This window comes from Podarcis filfolensis (assembly GCF_964270895.1).
Source record: "Podarcis filfolensis genome assembly, chromosome: 13".
Taxonomy (NCBI): Eukaryota; Metazoa; Chordata; class Lepidosauria; order Squamata; family Lacertidae; genus Podarcis; species Podarcis filfolensis.
Window position 1 is genome coordinate 1,177,484 of NC_139615.1, and position 24,234 is coordinate 1,201,717.

Below are 24,234 nucleotides of genomic sequence, written 5' to 3' on the forward strand. Positions count from 1 at the left end.
GCAGGATGCTGGACCAGATGTGATCCTGGCCTGATTCAGCACAAGCAGAATCCTGCAGCAGCTGGACCAGGGGTGCCCCAGGGTTCCCACCCAGTCCAGCACAGCCCACGCTCCTGGTGGCCCATCAGATGCCCCCCAGAGGGGAAAACCCCACAGGCAGCACCCCAAACGCAGGAGCAGCCTCTCTCCCCTCCTGAAATTCCTAGAGACTGCCGTATGGCGAGGCAGGAGCAGGAGGATTTGGGAATGCGAGGAGCAGAGGAGAGGCTTGCTGCTGCTGCTCCCCAGGCAAGGAAGGGGTGAGAAGGAGCAAGGAAGAGGACAAGGGCAGACCGACAGGGAAGGACGAGGCGTCTGCCTTTGCGACAACCTTTCTCCTCTTCCTCCCCGCAGAGCGACATCTGGTCCCTGGGGATCACCGCCATCGAGATGGCCGAGGGAGCGCCACGTGAGTGTCTTGAATTTATTATTTCGGTCACAGACCAGTTCCAGCCCGCATGCAATATCAAGGAAGTCATAAAACGCGATAGGGATACATTTGAATTTGCAATTATAACAGGGACAATACAGATATAGCAACAGTTTAAAAATATATGAATTAAAACTTAGTCACTAACATATTATCATTTAAAACCTTAATCCTTACGATAGCACAGCTTGTTCCCTAAGTTTTGTGGCCATCGCACAGAATTTGGCTACCCTTAACGTGATCTCAGGATCCTTGTCCTCTACCAGGGATTTCAGACATTGAAGTTCGGATTCATTTGGAGATCTTTGCAGAGCAGGGGTAATAAATACCAAGCGTATATCCCCCGTAGGACACGTTGGAGAGAGATACGGGGTGGAGAGAGGGAGAGGAGGAGGCATGGTTGTGGCTTGAGGCAGGAATTGTCTGGTCTTGAACCCGGGGCTGGGGCAGGGCAGCAAGTAGCATCCTGTGGCTCCCTCCGGCCCAGGGATCCTGGCTCCTTGAGGAAGGCTGGCGCGTGGGGCTGGGCTTCTCCAGAAAGGGAAGGCCTAGATTCCATGGGGTCTTTGGGGACTGGGGGGTCCTCCTTTGCCTTAACAGGCTCTAATCCACAGACATGCCAGAGATGTGGGAAAGTTCTGTGAGGGTGAAACATCTCCAAATGGGAGATGATGCTAACTTGCAGCTTCATCCTCCAGTTAACTGTCTCTCCTGCCGGCAGCCAGGTTCATAGCAAGGAGACCCTGGAAGAACTTGGAGGGGCTTATCTCACAAATTGGTACAACAACGCAGTATGGCAAACGGCACTTGTGGAAAAGTCGGCTGAGAAATTAACAGTATTATTATTACTGTTATTTTGTTTATTGAATTTGTATACCGCCCTTGATCCGTAGATCCCAGAGCATAAAAATACAAGATAAAAACACAAAATAAAAAAACAAAAACCCTCATGCAAAAACATTTAGAAGGATATAGGATGTTAGTCAGCCAAAAGCGCAAAGACTTCTATGTAATTGAATGGCCGGGCTTTATTACGAACCTGGCTGAAAAAAATGAAGAGAGAGGACTCAGCTCACAGTAGAAAACATTCCTGTTAAAATAAACTGTTTTGTTGTCTCTTTTACAAATAGTAGCCTGGGATAAAAACTTACTTGGTTGTTATTTTACACGCCTTGCCCTAAACACCAAATTTTTGGTTAGGGTGGGATGCTTCATTGCTCACCTGTACGATGTTGTTATGTGTTGAAAGAACATAATAAGAATTAGAAAAGAAATACAGTCATACCTCATGTTACGTTTGCTTCAGGTTGCGTGTTTTCAGGTTGCATCCTGCGGCGACCCGGAAGTACCAGAAAGGGTTACTTCCGGGTTTCGCCACACGTGCAGACGCGCAAAATGACGTAATGCGCAGGAGCGGCAAATCGCGACACGTGCAGACACAGGTTGCGTTCTGCTCATGTTGCGAACGGGCCTCCAGAACAGATCCCATTCGCAGCCAGAGGTACCACTGTAAATTCAATGGAATAAAACTGCATGAGCCATGGTGGGCGAGGGGTGGTCGTGCTTCTCACCTCTCCCTCTCTCCCCCTCCTCTTGGCAGCCCTGTGCGACATGCACCCCATGAGGGCCCTCTTCCTCATCCCTCGCAACCCGCCGCCCAAGTTGAAATCCAAGAAGTGGTAGGTTTGCTGCTGCCCCCACCCAGGAAGAAGAGGGCAGAACTGGGTGCTGGCCTGCCTGGCGTTAACGGCTCGCGGGCTGCGCTTCTTGTGCTCTCTGCTGGCTTGGCATCACAACCGAGTTCAGCAGAATCGTCAAGGCGGGAGGGTACTCGGGTCTTGGGCCCCAGACGGCGGGGATTGTATCCCGGGCACTTCTGGGCTTTGGGGCTGGTCCTCCCCAAGGAGCAAATGGGAGCCGACTTGGCTTTCCTCCCGGCAGGCTGGGACAGAGGGAGGTTCCTCAGGTGGGGGGGGGGGCGCAGTGAGCTCGGAGGCATCTTGCCTGACCCTTGGCTCGCCTGAGCTCGTGTGGGGAGACTGAGACCTGCCTGGCCCCCCCCCTTCGCAGGTCCAAGAAGTTCATCGACTTCATTGACAACTGCCTGATCAAGGCCTACACCAGCCGCCCCCCGACGGAGCAGCTCCTCAAGTTCCCCTTCGTCCGGGACCAGCCCACGGAGCGGCAGGTCCGCATCCAGCTCAAGGACCACATCGACCGCACCCGCAAGAAGAGAGGGGAGAAAGGTGAGTGGGGCAGAGGGGGAGCCCAGGGAGACAGTGGCCGGGATTCCTGCACTGCACCGCCATTCTGTGGGGCAGAGGTAAGGGAGACGTTGAGGGGCTCAACCCCCACGTACTCCCCTGATTTTTGCCCACGTTGCCTCTTCCGGCAGACGAGACGGAGTATGAGTACAGCGGCAGTGAGGAAGAGGAAGACGGGCGCGGCGAGGAAGGGGAGCCCAGGTAAGCAGGGCAGAGATGAGAGTGTGCTGGGAACAGGAGCCCCCCAACTAGCTCCCCTGTGTGGGATAATTATTATTATTATTATTTATGTATACCCTGCCCATCTGGCTGGGTTTCCCCAGCCACTCTGGGCGGCTTCCAACAGAATATTAAAATACAATAATCTACCGAACATTGAAAGCTTCCCTGATCAGGGCTGCCTTCAGATGTCTGGGACCCATTTCCTGGTAGGTTTGGCAGGTGGTATGAGGCAGGGGGCGGGCCTGGCAAGCCCCTCACTCCACGCCTGAGTCTGGCGTGACAAAGGGCGTCAGTAGCAGAGCATCTGCCTTGCCAGCGGAAAGTCCCTGGTTCAGTCCCCGCTGGCAGCATCTCCAGGTAGGGCTGGCAGAGCCTCCTGCCTGAAATCCTGGGGCGCCATAGCTGCCAGCCCGTGTAGGCAGCACAGAGCCAGATAGACCAACGGTCTGTTTCTGCATAAGACAGCCTCCTGCGCGGAACAGAGCTCTTCGCCACAAGGGCTCTGCTCCGTCCTCCCCTTTCGGAGGCGGCGGTGTTCCTGAACCTCCCCCGCACCGGAAACCGCAGCAGGGGAGAGCGGCTTTCGCACTTGGGTCCCGCTCGCTGGTTTCCCCCGACGGGCACCTGGTCGGCCTGATCCAGGGAGCCTTCCTGCCTCCCCTCCCGCCAGCTCCATCATGAACGTCCCTGGGGAGTCGACGCTGCGCCGGGAGTTCCTCCGCCTGCAGCAGGAGAACAAGAGCAACTCGGAGGCCCTGAAGCAGCAGCAGCAGCAGCTGGCAGCCCAGCACCGCGACTCCGAGGCCCACATCAAGCACCTGCTGCACCAGCGCCAGCGGCGCATCGAGGAGCAGAAGGAGGAGAGGCGGCGCGTGGAGGAGGTGAGCCAGGCGGGTGAAATGGGCAGACGGGTGCTGCGCTAAAGTAAACTTGCAGAGCGCTGTTTCGTTAAAGATATCGAAGCAGTTTGCCACAAAAATGCATGAAGCCATATGTTCAAAACAGACATCAGTTAACCATTGGGGGAGGACGTCTTCTTAATTGCCTGCCTTGTCCCGGCGGAATAGAGAAGTTTTCAGCAGGCGTTTAGACATTGGATCTCTAGTGGCAGGGAGTTCCACAGGGCCGGGCCAACGTCAGTAAAGGCTCCGTTTCTCGTTGCTGTCAGGTGTTTAGGAAACGCTATCCAGAAGTATCCAATATTAGCAGCGGCAGAGGGGTACTCCGGCTTGGTAGCAAAGCAGGGAGGGTTTGTCAGAGAGCGTTTGACGCAGCTCAACTTGCAGAGGAGCTGAGGATTTGCAGGGGCTTCTCTGCTTTGACTGAGCTCATTTGGCAGCTCAGCACACAGAGGACCCGAGGCTTAAAAAAAAAGGAAAATTGCTTCGGTTACAAACAGATATAAAGAAGGAGAGAAGAAATAGTAATATCAGCAATGACAACAGCAGGTTGTAGTACAGGGCCTTCGCAGAAAAGGGGAAATATAACAGAAGAAACCCCAGTTGTTCTTGGCAACATGTGCTGTTCCACCGTCCCTGGAAGTCGCCGCGCAAAGTTAGAACTTAGGTGGAGGGGCAGGGCATGGTTTTCCCCGGGGCCACTGAGGCGGAGGCCCTCGAGTCGATTCCTCCTGGCCCCAGCCTGCCTGCTTTCTCGTTCTGGGGCTCGGAAGACTCTCCTCTGACGCCTCCCCGCCCCTCTTCCCTCGCAGCAACAGCGCCGAGAGAGGGAGCAGCGCAAGATGCAGGAGAAGGAGCAGCAGCGGCGCCTGGAGGACATGCAGGTCATGCGCCGGGAGGAGGAGCGCCGGCAGGCTGAGCGAGAGCAGGTGGGGCAGGCTGGGGGGCCGTTAGAAGGGGGGGGAGCAGCAGCAGCCCAGGCTTGGGCCAGGTGGGCAAGACCGGGCAAAACGCCATCAAAGCTCACCGGGTTGAGCACCAGTTCGGGGGTTTCGTCCCTAGGTAGGGCTGGGAGAGGCTCCCCTGCCTGAAAATATGGGGAGCGCCGCTGTTGCCGGTCAGTGTAGGCCGCACTGAGCAACCTGGACCCCAGTGGGTCTGACTCAGTAATAATAATAATAATAATTTATTAATCAAAGCCCACCCATCTGGCTGGGTTTCCTCAGCCACTCTGTGCGGCTTCCAACAGAATATTAAAATACAATAACCTATTAAACATTAAAAGCTTCCCCAAACAGGGCTGCCTTCAGAAGTCTTCTAAAAGTCAGATAGTTGTTTATCTCTTTGACATCTGGTGGGAGGGCGTTCCACATGGCAGGCGCCACCACCGAGAAGGCCCTCTGCCTGGTTCCCTGTAACCTCACTTGCAGAAGGCCCTCGGAGCTGGACCTCAGTATCCGGGCAGAACGATGGGGGTGGAGATTCTCCTTCAGGTATACTGGACCGAGGCACTGTATACAGCACGATGGCATCTGCCGCACATTAAAGTTGCTCGATTTCAACCACGCTTGGTCGAAATCACGTGATGAGTGGGTTCCCAAGCGAGGCAGAGACCTTCGAAGCTCTTTTTGCTCTCTGGGGAAGGTCTGTTCCCCACATGGGCTCTGAAAGTTTGGGGGATTCTCTCTCTCTCTGTCTCCCTCTCCAAGTCACCCGCCAGCTATGGGGGCACCTCCAAGAATGTGGCCATACGATAAGGTTGTGTACATGCAGAACCCTTGGGACCAAACCCCTGCGTAGGATGCAGCTGTACCCTATAAAGCAGATTTTCCGTTTTCTCAGTGGGACATTGAATGCTTTCCCTGACCCTTCGCCTCCCCTGGCACACCGCAAAAGGTGCAGGATAAGCAGGGGAGGGTGTTAGGGGCCGAGAATTGTAGGGAAGCCCGGATTCTGCCCCTGCTCCCAGGTGTTTGGGTCTGTTTAGCTTCCATGGGGTGGCAGGTTCTGCGAGGTGGTGGGAGGTCTCCTCCTCTGCTCTTTGGGTGGCGGTTCTGCCTGGGTGCGCTTTCCCTCCTCCTTCCTTCACCTGTTGCCCTCTCTTTTTCTCTGTCTGTCTTTCTTTCTCTCCCTCCCTTCTCCTTCTCTGTCTGCTGCCTTTTCCCCTCTGTCCAGGAGTATATCAGGCACAAGTTAGAGGAGGAACAGAGGCAGCTGGAGATCCTGCAGCAGCAGCTCCTCCAGGAACAAGCACTGCTGTTGGTAAAGAAAAGGAGGGGGGCTTCTTACTGCTCCTGCTGGGCCCCCTCCAAAAAGCCCTACTCCGAGGGGGAACCCCCAAGGCCCTTCTTCAGCTGGGCACAGGGCACCGATGGGGGCAGTCGCCGGCCCATTTTCGGGGGGCTTGCAGACAGCTTATGGGGATGAGGGCTTTGCTCAGCTGGAGGCGGTGAGGCTTCTGGAATCCACAAGAGGAGAGTGATCTTGTGTTCGAATCCTGCTTGCGGGATCCCCACAGTGGGCATCTGTTTGGCCCCTGTGAGAACACAATGCTGGGTAAAGATGGGGTCCCCTTTTGGCCTGATCCAGCCCTCTTGGCCTGTTCTGGGAGCCAGAGTCCCCCCAGTGCCCTCACCGTCTCCCCTCCTCCCTTCCAGGAGTACAAGCGCAAGCAGCTGGAGGAGCAGCGCCAGTCGGAGCGGCTCCAGCGCCAGCTGCAGCAGGAACATGCCTACCTGAAGTCCCTCCAGCAGCAGCAGCAGCTCCACAAGCAGCAACAGCAGCAGCAACAGCAGCAGGAGAAGAAGCCCCTCTACCACTACAACCGCAGCGCCAACCCCGCCGACAAGCCCACCTGGGCCCGGGAGGTAAGCCCCTTGTCCAGTTCTGGGCACCACAGTTTCAGACAGGATGGTTGGCAAGGGAAAATAGACGTGTAAAAGGAGAATTCCTGGATGCCGGGATCCGAGATTGACTCAAGTGCTGTCTGGTGCGTGAACCCCCCCAACAGAGATTTAAAATCACAACAAACGCAGCAAAGGAAAGCCTGGAAATAGAGGCTTCAAACCTTTAAAATATGGCTTTGTGAGTTTGTAAGGAAGTTCTCCTCTTCCCTTAGTATAGAAAAAGTCCACATGTTTAATAAGTTAGAAATGGTTTACTTGCAAACGCTCCAAAGGTCAGATTCGTGTGCTTTTCTGTACATCAGCCAGAAAACACAGGCAGTAAAAATTGGCATGGTTACAGAGGTGAAAGTTCCTAAACTATTGGCATAGGAACACAGTAGTGGCTTGTGAGCCGTGAGGTCTGAGCTTGGAGCAACCAGCTCGGACCTCTTTACGCAGTGAGCTCCTCAGGTAGACTGAAGGGGCACCATAGGCTTGATTACCCTCCTCAAGGTAAGGAGGAATGAACTAGCCAAGCCTGGCAGGACAGCTTACTCTATGACATTAACCCCTTCACACATTCATCAGACTTAAGCATGTTGGTTATGTGAGGCTGGTTATCCCACAAAAAGGAAATTGAGAGGTGGGCAGAGGAGGGAAACCCAGATGATGAAGGGTCTGGAAGCCAAGCCTTGTGAGGAACGGTTGAGGGAGTCGGGCATGTTTAGTCTGTTCAAGAGAAGACTGAGATGTTGCCACGACGGCCATCTTCAAATAGCTAAAGGGCTCCCACCTGGAAGGTGGAGAAAGCTTGTTTTTTGCTGCTCCGGGGGGCCGGGCCTGAACCAACCGGCTCAAATGGCAAGGAACGAGCTTCCTCCATTGCGTGGGGTTGGGCTAGATGACCCTGGGGGGAGAGAGCCTGCCAACCCTGCCATTCTGTGATTCCAGGTGGAAGAACGGACCCGCATGAACAAGCAGAACTCCGCCTCGCCGGTGGCCAAGACCAAGCTGGGGGGCCCAGGGCCAGAGTCGGCCCCCCAGTCCCGCTCCGAGTCGGTGTCGCTCAACTCCTCCCCGGCCTCGCAGACCCCGCCTATGCAGCGCCCCGTCGAGCCCCAGGAGGGGCAGCACAAGGTGAGGGTCTCTCCCACCCCCCAAGTGAGCACAGGAGGACTTGCACAAACACCAGCCAGTCACCCCACCGCTCATTGCCATCTGCTGCTGCTGCTTCTCCTCCTCCCGCTCCCCCCTCATTGGCTGTGCTTTGACCTCTTTATCCCGGGGGGCAGGGGGAGGATTAGCAGTGGGTCACCCCTTGGCCTCCTGGCCGGGCCCTGAGGATACACGGGAGGAGAGAGGGGGCACGTGGGGATCCCCAGGCCTGCCAGGGATGGGAATCCAAGTGTGAAGAAATGAACCTATGCTGCCAGTTCTTTTAGTAGGCCAGCATGAAGTAAGCAGCACATAAGCGGCACACAAAACACTACCAAAACATTCTACGTTCTGAATCTTATATTAATAATTCAGAAATTGAGAGAACGAGGTACAAGATCTACTACAGAAGCCACAAACAGAAAACTCATTCCAATTGTGTCCAAAAGGAAAATTCAGTCTTTAAAGTTGACAAACGCCGGCACCCTGTCTAGCTCTTGTGTGTAACATCACCAACACTTTGTTTGATTAAACTTAACTTTGTTGATACCTACAGGAGCCTGGCTAAAGGAACTTTAAAGACTGAATCTTCCTTTTGGACACAATTGGAATGAGTTTTCTGTTTGTGGCTTTTGTAGTAGATCTTGTACCTTATTCTCTCAATTTTTGGATTATTAATATAAGATTTTAGGGACGTGGGTGGCGCTGTGGGTCAAACCACAGAGCCTAGGGCTTGCTGAAGGTTGGTGGTTCGAATCCCCACGACGGTGTGAGCCCCCGTTGCTTGGTCCCTGCTCCTGCCAACCTAGCAGTTCGAAAGCACGTCAAAGTGCAAGTAGATAAATAGGTACTGCTCTGGCAGGAAGGTAAACGGCGTTTCCGTGCGCTGCTCTGGTTCGCCAGAAGCGGCTTAGTCATACTGGCCACATGACCTGGAAGCTGTACGCCGGCTCCCTCGGCCAGTAAAGCGAGATGAGCGCCGCAACCCCAGAGTCGGCCACGACTGGACCTAATGGTCAGGGGTCCCTTTACCTTTTAATATAGGATTTAGAATGTAGAATGGTTTGCTGGCGTTTTGTGTGCCACTTATGTGCTGCTTACTTCATACTGGTCTCCTACGGGGATGGGAATCCAGCAAGCAACACACAGACCTTATTCAAAAGAGGGAGGCGCGCTGTGGTCTAGTGGACCACACTTGGAGCTTGGAGACCAGGGTTCAGATCCCGCCTCGGGGTGGGGGGTGCTCTTGGGCTCCCAGCCTGACCTACCTCTCAGGGTTGTTTTGGGGATGAAATGAGGAAGGGGAGGAGAACCGTGGGCACTCTGGCTTTGAGGGCAAGGAATGAATGAGAGGGAAGAATGAGACCTCCTGGGCTCTTGGGGAGGGCGGGGGGGCCTGCAGGCACTTGGGTCGGGCGGTGCTACGGCCGGCTTCAGAAGAGGAGGCAGGCCTGGTGGGGGAGCAGCTAGGCCCCCCTCCCCGTTCTCAGCCTCTGCCCCCCTCCCTCCCTCCCTGCCTCCTTCCGCAGAGCCACCTCGCCCACCGCGTCCCCCTCAAGCCATACGCAGCCCCCGTCCCTCGCTCCCAGTCGCTGCAGGACCAGCCCAGCAAGAACATGGCCGCTTTCCCCGTCCATGACTCCTCATCCTCCTCCGCCGCCTCCTCCGCCTCCTCCTCCTCCGCCCCATCCCCACCAAGGGCGGGCATGATCCGGCAGAACTCCGACCCCACCTCGGAGGGGCCCGCCCCACCGCCGAGCCGGCCCGCCACTGCTGCCGAACAGCGAGGACCCTGGGTCAGAATGGATCCCGAGGCCCCTCCCAAGGTAACGGCGGAGGGGCAGGGTGCTGGGGGGGGCGTTTTCGTGGCAGAGCTTAGGGCCCCTGGGTCCTCTGGAGGAGAAGAGGGCAGGAGGCACTGTGGCAACAGCGCTGCCCCGTCCCCCTCCAGGCGTGGGAGAGCTATAGAGTCGGAAGGGACACTCCGAGGGGCATCTAGCCCAACCCCAAATTCCAGGCAAAGGCTGGACCCACCGGGAAGGTCTGCCCAAGGGTGGTCAATGCTGTCCCAAGAGCTGCGGGGTTCACTTTGCAGATCCGCCTCCCTCCCAAAGTGAGCTTGGTCTTTTTGTGAAACGACCGCATGTCCTGCATGTGCAGGAGAATGGCCCTGAAGGTGGTGTGCATCATTTGAGCAGCACATGCACCCCAAAGTCCCTCCTGTACCCGCCCCCCCCGACTCACCCCCCATCTCTCGGGGGGTTTTGATCGAATGTCGCAGGGGGCGTGGGAGTTGTGGCCTCTTTCTGCCTCGAGAGGCAAGCAAGGAGGAGCTCTGTTAAGCCAAGTGCGTAGGACAACTATGGAACTCCCTGCCACAAGAGGCAGAGATGGCCACCAACCTGAAAAAAAGGTCTAGACAAAGAGATGAGGAGGAGACACCTATGGCCGGCTGCTAGCCAGAGTGGCTCAGCTCAGCAGAGTGAGGCAGCCTCTCCTGTCTATCCCAGCCCATCTGGGTTCTCAGGTTACTGGGAGAGACAGGTAAGAGTGGCAGACCGCAGCCGCCTCATGCCACACGCTGCTGCAAGGGTCAGCCCTGACCCTTGGATTCTGCCCTCTGAATCACAGCGATCATAGAATTGGAAGGGACTGCCAGGGGTCATCCAGTCCAACCCGCAGGAATCTCAGCTAAAGCAGCCAAAGCAAAGCACTCTGCTTGCCCTTGCAGGGTAGAAAACCTGCGTCCCTCTTTTTCCTGATGGGAAGCTGAAGCAGAGAGAGCGAAAAGCCCTGAGCCCCAGAGGGTCTTAAAGTTGCCCCTCCCCATCTCTCTGTCCTGAGACCCTTGTCCCGGTTAAGGAGACAGGTGGCTTCCCTGGGCCCCCCTCCACCCCACTTATGCTTTCTCCCCTCTTCCTCCTCCTCCGCCCCTTCTAGGTCCCTCAGCGAACGTCCTCCATCGCAACGGCACTCAACACCAGCGGGGCAGGGAGCGGTGGTGGCGTCATCCGGCCAGTCCACGCGGTCCGAGCCAGGTAAGAGGATCCTGAGGTGCCCCGGGGGTCCAGCGCTGCGTGCCGGGCCTCGACCCTGAGACCCACGTCTTGTGGGGAGAGGCTGCAAGAGTCGGGGGAAGCTGGGTCCTCTCAGGGAGGGAGGGAGGGCCAAGGGGTCTGGGGGGGGACCAGGACCCAGGGGTTCCTATTGATAGAGGGACCCTCGTGCCAAGATTGGACCACAGAGCTTGCCAGGGAATGCCAGCCTGGCGCCATCGCTGGCAACTTCCAGGCAGAAACATTTCTGGGAGAGTTTGAGGCACTCTCTCGTTTATTAACTTGTTTTGTAAAAATTATACACATCTTGATTAAATATACACACACACACGCACACCTCAAAGTGATCTACAAAAGAGCATAAAACGATGAAATTATCGATGAAGGCAGCTCTTTGAAACATTGGAAAGATGGAATCTGCAATAAACTATAAGAAACGGATTAAAACATTCTGAGCCATTACGTCACTCTAAATAGCTGGACAGGCTTTGCCTAACCAAAAACGTGTTTTGCAGGCACCGAAAAGAGTCCCGTGCAGATTCTTTTCTGCCTGATGTCAATAGGCAGGGAGTTCCGTAGTGCAAGTGGGATTATCTTTGTGAACATCCATGGTTTTAGTTTTTTTTTATTATTGTTTTGGCTTTATTTAGGTTTGCAGTTTTGTGTAAAGCCCTTTTGAATTTCCTTTACGCACAAAAAAAGACAAGCGAGGCCAACAAGTCAAAGCAAAATAACGGTACCTTGGGGGCCAGCTCTCTCTCCCCCCCCCCGCCCCAAACCGAAGCCCTCCACGTCCTGCAAGCGATGGATCCAGAGTATCCCGAACTCTTCTTTGAGAGGGTTGCCAAGACTGAGGGAAGCTCCCCCTTGACCCACGGCTGCCCTGGGGCCAGAGCAGACTTCTCACTGGCCTCCCCATCCCGCACCGCAGGGCTGTAGGCACCTCTCATCCTCCCCCCGACTCCTGGGGGGTGCAGCAGCGCAGCCCCCTTGACGTGCTTGTGTGCTCCTCCCCTCCGCAGGCCCCGTAGCAAGTCCGCCTGGCACATCCACATGCAGAGCCGGCTGGAGAGGGGCCCCCGGTGGGGGGGCCCTTCGCCAGCCCCTCCTCCTCCTGCCCCCCCGCAGCCCGCCCGCCGGACCCCGCCCCGGGACCCTCTGGCCCCCGTGCCAAACGCCAGTAGGTAATGACGGAGCAGGCTTGCTGGCCAAGCGGGGCTTCCTCTGCGGTGCGCTCTCTCTCTGCGCGGTGATGGGCTCTCTGCTGCTGCTGCTGTTGGTGGTGGGACAAAGCATTGCGGAATGAGGTGGTGTGTGGAGTGAGTTGGGGGGCTGGGAAAGTGGCCTAAACTCAGAGGGGCGCCCTCTTTCCCCTGCAGCAACCCCGACCTCCGGAGGAGTGACCCAGGCTGGGAGAGGGCGGACAGTCTGCTGCAGTCCGGCACAGGCAACCTGCCCCAGGCTGGCTCTCTGGAGCGCAACCGCATAGGAGGTGAGGGGGCAGCCGGATCTGGGGTGACCTGGGGGGGGGAGGTGTTGAGTTCCAAAAGCAAGGAAGGATTGGACCCTGATTCATAAAATACACAGGAGGCTTGACCAGCAAGACTCTGGGAGGAGTGCGTATAATAATAATCCCTTTCCACCCCTTGGCCCAGGTCGTTTTATTCACAAAAGAACTTTTTACACAGTGTCCGTAAGAACCAATCAGATTTCCTCTGAGCATTTCAAAAAAAAACACCACCTGGAGACAAAGTTAAAGTTAAAATTACAAAGACTACTTTGAGCATGCATACGTATCTGAGAGTAAATAAAACAGGACTAGATGAATGCATTCAGCAAAACCCCGGAGGTCATAAACAGGCAGGAAAGGAAGGAAGGATGGCGAGGAAAAATAAGTATCTTTATCACCTCCTATGTGAAACTCTAATTCCTGGCCCTAAGATTAACAAAGGGACGCGGGTGGCGCTGTGGGTTAAACCACAGAGCCTAGGGCTTGCCGATCAGAAGGTCGGCTGTTTGAATCCCCGCAATGACGGGGTGAGCTCCCGTTGCTCTGTCCCTGCTCCTGCCCACCTAGCAGTTCGAAAGCACATAGTGCAAGTAGATAAATAGGTACTGCTCTGGCGGGAAGGTAAACGGTGTTTCCATGCGCTGCTCTGGTTCTCCAGAAGCGGCTTAGTCCTGCTGGCCACATGACCCGGAAGCTGTACGCCGGCTCCCTCGGCCAATAAAGCGAGATGAGCGCCGCAACCCCAGAGTCGGCCACGACTGGACCTAATGGTCAGGGGTCCCTTGACCTTTACCTTAAGATTAATAAAACCAAGGAAAGGTACATCAGAGAAGCTACCTACTATCTTTATGGTCCAGGATGCCTGGTGGACAACTGGCCTGTGTTTAGAATGCTGATACGTGCCTGTCAGGCAGAGAAAGAAAATGACCAGTAGAGAAAATGGGCAGAGATGCAGAGGCCTGTGGGATTTGATCAGAAATTACTGTCAATGAATCAAACCCAGTCAACGCAGTGCTTTTATTGCTGACACAATGGCTTGCTCCATATTTCATAATTCCTCATAGCAATCCCACCTGATCACTACAGGGAGGGGGCGCCCAGTTCCCTGCTCCTTGGCATCGCAGGAAGCTGCCTCCTACGGCGTTGTCCACACTGGCTGGCAGCAGCGGTTCTCCCAGGCGTCTGGCGGGGGGACATTCCCAGCACCCGCAGACGCTTTGTCCATCTGACCAACAAGCAGTGGCTCGCTAGGTTTTCAGGCAGGAAATCGTGGAGTTGTAGGGTTGGAAGGGACCCCACCGGTCATCTAGCCCAACCCCACAGGAATATCTCCCAGCCGTACCTGGAGAGGGCGGCAGGGATTGAACCTGGGACCCTCTCCTTTCACCGACAGTCTGAAATAGGTAGCAAGCCACTCACACAACAGAGAAGTTCTGAAATGGTGCCCTCTGAATGCAATCAGGGCTTGGTGTTTCCGTCACCTGGTGTCAGATGATTGGCAGGTGGGGGACAGTGGTCCGTGGAGCATCGGCCACTTATAGATCCAGCTCGCTGACCAGGTTCGGTTCCCCACTCCTGTCTAAGCCCTACTTGTTCCATTGGAGGGGGGGTGTTTCACAACGTCTGTGCCCTTTTGGGTCTCTCTGACGCCTCTCTCGCTCTGCTCCAGCCCCTCTGAAATTGGACAGCTCTCCGATCCTGCCGCCAGGGAACAAGCCCAAGGGGGATGACCACCGGTCCCGGCCTGGGCGGCCAGCGGTGAGTACTCTCTGAGGAAGGGAGGGAGGAGGCCCGTAGCCCCTTCTGCATCCGTCTCCCCTCTCCCCACCACTCTCGCCTGAGGAGTCCGCCCAGAGTGGGCCCATTGGGCTCCGTCATAGAATCATGGAACCACATGTTTGCAAGGGACCCCCAAAGGCCATCCAGCTCATCCCCCCTGCAATGCAGGAATCACAGCTCACGAACCCCATCCAACCTCTATTTTAAAACCTCCCAAAGTTTAGTTGGAATCTCAGAAAGTTCTCCAAGTTCACCAGGGGGGGGCAGATGTTGCACCGCAGCCCCATTTTGTAGGGATGAGAGGATTGCAGGGGAAGCGGGGGGGGGGGGGAGGAGAGGAAACACACCTTTAGTTTTTGGGCAATTGGAGCATGTAATCTCTTGGGCCGCTTCTCTGTGGGCGGCTCTTAATGTGTGGCCTTCCTTGCATGCTCTACCTTGAAAGGACTTTGAACAGAATTTGGGGTTTTCTTTACTCCCCTTTTTCCTCTGGGGAAGGGCATGACTGGAGGGTATATGTGTGTGTGTTCTCAAATTCTCCCCTCTGACCCATAGCCCAGCCTGGCCCTTCTCCCTCCTGGAATTCTCCTTCTCTCTCTGACTCTCGCTCTCCCTCTCTTCCTCCCTTGCCAACTAGAAATTTGCCCTGAAACTTGCAAGCAATTGGGGGAGGTGGTTGATCCCCGAAGGCTGGTGCTGGGGGGCGGGCAGGGGGGGCTAGAGCATAGGGATCTACCTGGTGGGGAGCGGCCTAACTTCTCTGCCCTTTTTCTCTTCCTCTTCCTTCCCTCTTTCCCTCCTTCTACACGGCTCAAGAGTTATAAGCGGGCAATCGGAGAGGTTAGTGCCCCCACGTCCTCAGTCTCTCTCTCTCTCTCTCTCTCTCTCTGCTGCCCCCAAACCACCATGTCCTGCTGCCGCATTGTGAGATCATGAAGTCTTCCCTGATCCCCCTTTCTCCGTGGACATCACCCCCCCCTCTGCATCTTTACCCCCCCCCCACTCTCTTGGACCTTTCCCAGTTCCCCTTGCTGCTTTCGCTCACAGCTTCTGGCTCGGTTTGGGGCAGGGGGTGGAACTGTGGCCTGGAGGAGAAAGGACTGGCAGGCAGCGCAGCTAATCGGCCACCGTTCTATTTATTTTTATTTATTTACGCCATTTATATAGACCCCACCCCACCCCGCTTCATTGAATGTTTTCAGCCCCAGGGCAGGGAAGCTAACTCACAAAACTGAAACGGAGAAAAGCCATGCGCAAAACCTACAAAATCATGTAAACGGGACTCGTAAACAACTGAGCACAGAGATTAAATGGGAAATTGTATTTCCAATTCAACGAATTTCGGGCCTCAAGCTCAGCAGGGCTGCCGAGTGGAATTGCTGGCCCCTCCTTCCCAGTTGGCTCAGGCCCCATTTGGGGGTCACCGGCCTCACCCCACGGGTGGAGCACCCCACGTTTTGCTTGAGCCCTGGTTTGATTAGGCGTCTCTCACATGACGTGAGCCCAAGAACCCAAGAAACTTGGCTTTCTCATCCCACTCTTTTTCCTTTGGGGGCAGGATTTATTTATTTGGTTTTTCAGATTGACATTTTACATTCACCTACCCAGCATACAACATAAAAACAAGATTCCAAGGAATCTCTTGGACTTCCCTCCTCCCCTTTGTGGGTCCTGCTGTCAATCATTTCCTCCTGCGTCTTTTATGATAATCCAAATCTACAGTTCACCATTAAACTACAAGTGATATTCCAATCCCACTAACAATTTTAACTGTTTACAATAGTCTTTAAGATAAGTTATAAATTTTCCCAATTCCTTATTAAAAAGGTTGAGCAGACCAGAAAAGGGGGGGGTAGGGGATCGATGGGATGCGGGTGGCGCTGTGGGTTAAACCACAGAGCCTAAGGCTTGCTGATTGGAAGGTCAGCGGTTCGAATCCCCGCGACGGGGTGAGCTCCCGTTGCTCGGTCCCTGCTCCTGCCCACCTAGCAGTTCGAAAGCACGTCAAAGTGCAAGTAGATAAATAGGTACTGCTCCAGCGGGAAGGTAAACGGCGTTTCCGTGCACTGCTCTGGTTCGCCAGAAGCGGCTTAGTCCTGCTGGCCACATGACCCGGAAGCTGTACACCGGCTCCCTCGGCCAGTAAAGCGAGATGAGCGCCGCAAGCCCAGAGTCGGTCACGACTGGACTTAACTGTCAGGGGTGCCTTTACCTTTAGGGGATCGATAGCTGGGAATTTTGTTGGGGCTTGGGTGGGGGGCAGGAGAGGCTGGCGCTGGCTTCCTGCTATGCCTGTCCCAAGCTGCGCCCACTGGGCAGCCCTCCTGGTGGGGTGGGGTCTCCATTCCAGGCAGGCCGACTCCCATGCAAGCTTCCTTGGTGTTGTTCCCACCTGCTCTCTCTCTCTTTCTTCTCTCCTTTTCTCTCTCTCCTTCCTCTTTTGCCTCGCTGCGGCAGCCGTGACCCCCTTCCTCTCCTCTCCACAGAACTTTGTGCTGCCCAAGGACCGCCTGGAGGAGGCGGCCCCCAAGCCCCTCAAGAAGGCCATGGACTACTCTTCCTCCAGCGAGGAGATGGACTCGAGCGAGGAGGAAGAGGAGGAGGAGGAGGAAGGAGAAGGGGAGCGCTCCGAGCCCACGGCAGACACTCCGGGGACCAGGTGGGGCGAGGGGTCATGAACACGCTGGCACTTTTGGGGAGCACTTGGGTGCATGCAAGGAGGTCAGGGGAGCCCCGTGGTGGCAGGAGGATCAGGACCAAAGGGCCCCCGTCCTGTGCACCCAGGGGGAACGGAGCAGGGCCTGTGTCCAGTGGCAGCGCTCTTCCTCCTTGTGAGTCTCTCCAAGGGGCTTTCAGAGAGGCCTACGGTGCGTGAGAAAAGTACCTGCTGGATCAGCCCCATAACCCGCCCAGGCCAGCATCCTGTTCCCACAGCCAGATGCCCATTATGGGATACCTGCAAGCAGGATCGGAGCACAAGAGCAGCGACGCACGGCATTCAGAACCTTCGCTGCTTACATCCGTGGAAGCAGAGCCGAGCCATCTCCTCCATGAATCAGTCTGAGTTGTTGGCCCTCACTGCTTCCTGCAGCAGGGAGTTCCGTAGTTTAAATCTGTTCAGTGTGAAGGACTTTCCCCCCTTTTTTATATTCAGCTTCATTGTACCCTCCCAGGTTCTAGTGCAGGGGTCCCCAAACTAAGGCCGGATAAGGCCCGAGGGACTTGTTTATCCGGCCCACGGTGACCCCCACTGCCGCCGCTCTTTCTTACCGGTGCGCATGTGCAAGTGTTATTTGCGCATGCGCAAGCGTTATTTCCGGTGCACATACGGATTGGAGGTGGCCTGTGCACATGCGCACAAACTATTTCCGGTGCTCCTCCGACCCAGAAGTGCACTGGAAATAGCGTATGGGCACGCACTCCCCCGCCCTCCGGCCTGCCACGTGATCGGCGCTGAAGACACTGGCCCGAGGCACGTTAAGTTTGCTGACCCCTGTTCTGGTGTTCTGGGGGGCCACTTTTCTTTGTCCTCTTCCCTTTCTAGTTGGACCTGCTTCCAAGGGCAGAGCCTGGTGGTGCACCCCACTTCGTGGTCTCTGGGCGGGGGAGAGGAGGAGGCAGGGTTAACGTGGCCTCTGCCCCCCTCGGACCGTTTCCGTGTGTCTTCTGACCTCTCCTTCCCTGTTGCAGAGACGGCGACACAGACTCCGTGAGCACCATGGTGGTGCATGACGTGGAGGATCTGACGGGAGGCAGTGGCGGGTCAGAGAGCTCCTATGGCGAGGGCACCATGCTGGTGCAGCGGGTGAGAATCACGCTTTGCAGCCTCCGTCCTGTTTGTGGGTGTGTGTGGAGGGGTGGTCCCTTCCCTGGCCTCTCCCTCTTCTGGCTGGGAGGTGCAAGAACTGCTTCCTTAGGATGATTTCCTAAAATCATCTAGCCCTGTTAGAATTCCTGCTCCGTGACTGCAGTCATGGGATTGTTGTCTTTCACATATGTTTTGACTCCACCGAGTGGGAAGTGACGGAGACAGGATGTTTGTGTTCCTGTGTTCTGTGAAGTGGGACTGTTGTCCTTTGTTCTTTTTCTCTTTGATGCTAGAGAGAGAGAGAGAGAGCCATGTTGCAGTGCTCCGTGTGTGTTTAAATGTAAATAAAGTAGATTAGCCAAAATGCTGAGTTGCTGAGGTCCGTCACACAAGCGGCACAAACTCTGCGGATCCCTAAGTGTGCTGGTGTTGGTTGGCATCGGTCGCTGTGATGTTTGGGCAGAAGAAAGCTTTTGAAGCTCCCGAACAATCGACCAGGAGAGAGGGAACATGCCAGTCGGGCACGTGTCTCTACCAGGGTCCTACTCGTGTGTAGGCTGAACTCCTGACAAGCCCAACCCCTTGCAATGCAGGAATCTCAGCTAAAGCTTAAAAACCGCCAATGAAGAGAGTCCACCGCCTTCTGAGGTCATGGAATTATAAAGCTGGAAGGGAACCAGCACTTTTTTCCTCGGGGGGACGCATACCCCTAAACATTTTGGGAATCTTAAGTTTGGCCTCATTGAGGGGCGGTATGAGTAGGAAAAGGAGAGTACCCCTAAACATTTTTTTTAAGGAAGAAAGCACTGGAAGGGACTCCAAGGACCATCTAGTCCAGCCCTCGGAGCCAGAGGAAAGAATGCCGCCTCCTCACCCCACAGGGCCCCTTGCCCTCCTTTTCTCCGCAGCTTAAAGCAGGAGGTGCTGCCATTTGAATGGAGGGCCCGGTTTGACCCTGTACTGCTGGGGGCTGGGCTAGATGACCCCTTCCAACTTCAGTTCTGTGATAAGGACTCTGCAGGAGGGGAGCGTCTTACTTTGGGTCCTGAGGCTTTTATATTTATTCATTTGTGACATGCCCTAAGAACCCAGGGCAAGGGTGGTGCGTTAAAGCACAATGTATTTTTTAAAATGCTTTTTATTGAGTTTTCTTTAACACAAACAAAATAAATACACGGAAGTTCTACAATCCTATGTACACTTATTTTCTCAATGCTCTGTTGAGCATAGACTTCCTCCCTTCAACAGGTTTTCATATTAATCTTTCATTTCCCGCAGATTCTTGATAACTTCCTATTCACATCATAAGATTTATTTTAATCCTACTACAGTCTTTAAACTTCTGCAATTATTACATATTTACTCCACTCACGTCTGGACTTTGTTTCCTCTTGGTTACGGATCCTGTGGGTCAGTTTTGCTGATTCCACGTATTCGACCATTTTTGTCTGCCACTCCACTAATGTCGGTATTTCCTGAGTTTTCCATTTTGGGGCTACTAAGATTCTGGCGGCAGTCATAGCCTACATGAATAATCTCTGGCACAACATTTAAAACAGCTTGAGGCCATAAGAATGAGGTGGGTCCCAAAATATCACGCCTCACGTGTCAAAAGCCAGGGCAAAGGGGTGGTGTCCGCAGCTGGTCACCACCACCGTGGGGGGTTAGAAGCTTGGTGAGGATGATTTAAAGGGGGGGCAGCAGGAGGCTCAGCACTCGAAACAAGACACCAAACTCTGCACCTACCAGGCCTGTGTGTGTGTGTCGTACTCTGAGCACCACAGGGGCTGCAAGACCCTCCCCACCACTGATGGCGCTGAAGGGCTCAATTTCTCCATCCCCGCTGTCTTGACACCCCTCTTCCCCTCCTCTCGCAGACCCCCGAGGAGGAGCGGGGCCTCCTGCACAGCGACAGCAACGGCTACACCAACCTGCCAGACGTGGTCCAGCCCAGCCACTCGCCCACCGAGGCCAAGAGCAGCAGCAACGGTTCCTCCTCACCGGCCAAGGACACGGCCACCGACGTGAGTTTGGGGAATAATAATAAATTTACGGTCCTTGGGTGTTTGGGCTTGTGGGGGCAGTGCAGGGGCCTGGCATTGGAACCCTCCCTGCTCTAGGCATTGGATATTGTCCCCTAACCTGCTTCTGTCTCTCTCTCACTGCGCCCCTCTCCCCCCTCAATTGCAGTACCAGTCAAGGGGGCTGGTCAAGGCTCCCGGGAAGAGCTCCTTCACGATGTTTGTGGACTTGGGCATCTACCACAGCTCGCCTGGAGGGGGCGACACCATCCCCATCACTGGTGAGACCTTGCAGGGAGGGGAGATGGGGAGGGGAGGGGAGTCCCTTGGCCTGCTTCCTCCCGCACGAGAGCCTGTGCTGCACAGAGCTGTCGTTAAAAAAACAGACAGATCCATGTCGCGGGCCCAGAAATTTTTATTTCAAACAATACCCATAGTCAGTGGAGTGGGACACTTCAGACAATGGCAAAAAGATGTTTCTAGATTTACCTGGCAGGGAAAGGAACCAAGCATTAAGTATAAATTACTACAGATACAAAAGAAAGAGGTGGATTTTCCCTGCCAGATTTGAAATCATATTATGAAGCATCCTGTCCCTGCAGGCTGCGGGACTGGATAACTTTAAAAAATACAGATATTTTGGACCTTGAGGGTCATGACAACAGATTTGGATGGCATGCATATTTATGGGATAAGAAGACCAAAGTGCATAAAGGGTTTTTGAATCATTTGGTAACAAAATCCATTTATGGAAGGTCCCAAGTTCAGTCCCCAAAGATAGCATCTCCAGGTAGGGCGGGGAGCTTATGCAAGTCCTCACGTAGAATCGTAGAGCTGGAAGGCACCCCAGGGGTCATCTAGCCCAACCCGCTGCAGTGCAGAAAGCGCAGCTCAAGAATCCATGACAGACATTCGTCAAGCCTCTCTTGAGAAGAGGCTGCCACCTTCCAGCAAAGGAGACCCTCAGGCAGCTCAGCTCCCCCCTCCCACCCCCCCACCCCCGGAGCAAACTAGGAAGGCTTGACCTGTGTGATTTCTCTCTCTTTCCACCCGCAAAGCGTTTGACCCGGGGCGGCTGGAGCAGCTGCAGCTGGAGGCGCGGAAGGGCTCTGTGGTCAACGTGAACCCCACCAACACACGGCCCCACAGCGACACCCCCGAGATCCGCAAGTACAAGAAGCGCTTCAACTCGGAGATCCTGTGTGCCGCCCTCTGGGGTGAGGAGGCAGGGACCCTTGGGTGGGCCAGGGCACGGCTGCCCCTCCCAATCCCCCCGGCCTCTCCCTCACCCTCTGCCTCGGTGCCCACGCTCTAGGGGTCAACTTGCTGGTGGGGACCGAGAACGGGCTGATGCTCCTGGACCGGAGTGGGCAAGGCAAGGTCTACACCCTCATCAACCGGCGCCGCTTCCAGCAGATGGACGTCCTGGAAGGGCTCAACCTCCTGACCACCATCTCGGGTGAGGAGTGGGACCAGCTTTGGCCCACTAGGACCTCCCCATAAGTCCCCCGCAGCCCTGTACTTCTTGATATGGGCGCACAGCAAGGTTCAGGGAGAAGAAGCCTGGAGTCCCAGAGGGAGAGGGGGCTTGTAGTGTTCCCAAAACAAGGAAGGATTGGACTCTAATTAATAGAATACACATAAGGCTTGATCAGCAAGAGTCTGGGAGGGGTGCCAATAATAATTCTCCTGTTCCCCCCTCGGCCCAGGTTGTTTTATTCACAAAAGAACTTTTTACACAGTGTTCGTAAGAACCAATCAGATTTCCTCTCAGCATTTCAAAACCCCCACGTGGGACAAAGTCAGATCAGAAGAAATTCTTTTAACTACAAAGACTACTCTGAGCATGCATATGTAGTTCAGAGTAAATAAAAGAGGAAGCAAAGAGGAATGCTTTTAGGAAACTCTGGAGGTCATAAACAGGAGAGGACGGAAGGATGACAAGGAAAGAGAATTTACCATCTTGTGAACTCTCTTCCTGGCCCTTGAGATCTATCTAAAGATTAACAAACTACAGTATCTACATCAAAGCTAACTATCATCTTTATGATCCAGGACGCCTGATGAAGCAACTGGCCTGTGTTTAGAATGCTTCTATGTGCCTGTCAGACAGAGAAATAGGACAGAGATGCAGCGGCTTATGGGATTTGATTAGAAATTATTGTCAGTGACTCAAACCCAGTCAACGCAACGTGTTCATCGCAGACACAGTGGCTTGCTTCATAGTTTATAATTCCTCATAGCAATCCCACCTGATGCCCACACTCTGGATATTTGCACTCCTACAGGGGCTACAGGATTTCAGAGACGCTGCAGAGGGTGCACCCCAGGGGAAAGGGGGCTGGAGTCTGACTGGGGAGAGGGGGCCAGCGATTTGTGGGGAGCTGCCCCAGCCAGCAGGCAGGAGTCTGAGGCAGGAGAAGCTTCAGAGCCGGAGGGGGGGCACAGAATGGGGTGGAAATAGAGGAGGAAGAGGCAGGTCCCGCAAGGGAAGGGCCCAGGGTCTTCCCCACCCGCTTCTTCCCCCCTGTCTCCTGGAACCAGGAGGGGATTGAAAAGGGAGGAGCAGAGGGCGTTTCCACGCAGGCGCAGTCTCTGGCTGCGTGTGTTCCAGGGAAATGCATTTTATGGTGGCAACTACTCTATAGCTCTTGAGGGACGCGGGTGGCGCTGTAGGTTAAACCACAGAGCCTAGGACTTTCTGATCAGAAGGTCGGCGGTTTGAATCCCCGCAACGGGGTGAGCTCCCGTTGCTCGGTCCCTGCTCCTGCCAACCTAGCAGTTCAAAAGCACGTCAAAGTGCAAGTAGATAAATAGGTACCGCTCCGGCGGGAAGGTAAACGGCGTTTCTGTGCGCTGCTCCAGTTTGCCAGAAGCGGCTTAGTCATGCTGGCCACATGACCCGGAAGCTGTACGCCGGCTCCCTCGGCCAATCAAGCAAGATGAGCACCACAACCCCAGAGTCGGCCACGACTGGACCTAATGGTCAGGGGTCCCTTTACCTTTTTACTCTATAGCTTCTGGACCTGGGAAAGAGCTGTGGAAGCGGCTCGTCAGTGTTAACTTTGGCGATAACGACTTGACTCTGCCGTGGGCGTCCCTTCGGCTGCCAAACGCCTTGACACGGAAGCCCAGCCCTGCCCAAGGAGAGGGCTCTGGAACTGTAGGCCACAGGAATCTCTTGCACACACACGTCCTGCAGGAAACCACACATTCCCCGACACCCCTCTCCCCCCCTTTTCCATCCCCTGACCTGTGAATAAAGGATCCTTGGTTCTCTCCCCCCCCCCCCCTTTAGGGAAGAGGAACAAACTTCGCGTCTACTACCTCTCCTGGCTGCGGAACAAAATTTTGCACAACGACCCCGAAGTGGAGAAGAAGCAAGGCTGGACCACCGTGGGGGACATGGAGGGCTGTGTCCACTACCGCGTGGGTAAGTGGGGTCCCAGGCTGAGCGGTCGGGGCCAGGAGACCCTCATCCCACCCCAGGGGGCAGACATGTTGACAATTCAGCCCTGAAGCCTTCTGCCCCGGGAAGAATCAAATTTGGCCAAACCCACCAATTATGGTAACGTTGATGGCTCAATGAGTAGCCCGTGTGCAGGATCCAAGCACAAGAGCAACACTGCCCCCCTCCTGCAATTCCCAGTTACCAGGATCCTGGTTGGCGACCATCCCTGTCTCCAGTGGCAGGGAGTTCCACGGTCCAACGATCCATCTCTCATGGCCAAACCCGCCCTGTCATTCTTGAACCCAGCACGGGAAGCCCTTTGAGCCTGGAACTGCCCCAGGTTATGAAGGGAAGGTGTGGGGTCCAGCCCTAACATTCCCCCCCCCCTTCCTGGTTCTTTTCCCTCAGTGAAATACGAGCGGATCAAGTTCCTGGTCATTGCACTCAAGAACTCAGTGGAAGTCTATGCCTGGGCCCCCAAGCCCTACCACAAATTCATGGCCTTCAAGGTACTGGGGAAGCTGGAATCGGGGGGGGGCCCTGGGGGAGAAGGGAGCCTTTGGGGCTCTGCTGGACACCCTGAAATCTGCACAGCAGGGCCCCTGATTTTCAGCATGGGGAGCGGGTTTTGATAGCAGCAGGAGCCTCACAAAACTGTGGCTTGGCTGGAAGGATCAGGGGAGAGGGGGCTGATTTGGTGACTGGGAGGAGAGCG

General features: G+C 55.1%; 1 protein-coding gene across 10 annotated transcripts in view; it reads left to right on the top strand.

The window, feature by feature from the left end:
• Positions 1-24,234, top strand: part of MINK1 (misshapen like kinase 1) — a 54,789-nt gene that overhangs the window by 26,403 nt on the left and 4,152 nt on the right. Inside the window, exons 8-30 of one of the 10 annotated variants that reach the window (XM_083580771.1) lie at positions 394-448; positions 2,070-2,148; positions 2,540-2,715; positions 2,865-2,934; positions 3,626-3,836; positions 4,667-4,783; positions 6,030-6,116; positions 6,512-6,721; positions 7,691-7,876; positions 9,424-9,720; positions 10,835-10,932; positions 11,973-12,134; positions 12,330-12,442; positions 14,130-14,218; positions 15,056-15,079; positions 16,726-16,898; positions 17,930-18,044; positions 19,925-20,071; positions 20,238-20,349; positions 21,127-21,285; positions 21,384-21,527; positions 23,367-23,501; positions 23,928-24,028. In XM_083580771.1, the coding sequence (XP_083436897.1) occupies positions 394-448; positions 2,070-2,148; positions 2,540-2,715; positions 2,865-2,934; positions 3,626-3,836; positions 4,667-4,783; positions 6,030-6,116; positions 6,512-6,721; positions 7,691-7,876; positions 9,424-9,720; positions 10,835-10,932; positions 11,973-12,134; positions 12,330-12,442; positions 14,130-14,218; positions 15,056-15,079; positions 16,726-16,898; positions 17,930-18,044; positions 19,925-20,071; positions 20,238-20,349; positions 21,127-21,285; positions 21,384-21,527; positions 23,367-23,501; positions 23,928-24,028 (3,060 nt within the window). The remainder of the gene's footprint in view (positions 1-393; positions 449-2,069; positions 2,149-2,539; positions 2,716-2,864; positions 2,935-3,625; positions 3,837-4,666; positions 4,784-6,029; positions 6,117-6,511; positions 6,722-7,690; positions 7,877-9,423; positions 9,721-10,834; positions 10,933-11,972; positions 12,135-12,329; positions 12,443-14,129; positions 14,219-15,055; positions 15,080-16,725; positions 16,899-17,929; positions 18,045-19,924; positions 20,072-20,237; positions 20,350-21,126; positions 21,286-21,383; positions 21,528-23,366; positions 23,502-23,927; positions 24,029-24,234) is intronic. The other 9 variants (XM_083580773.1, XM_083580775.1, XM_083580779.1 and 6 more) reach the window with 9 other exon arrangements.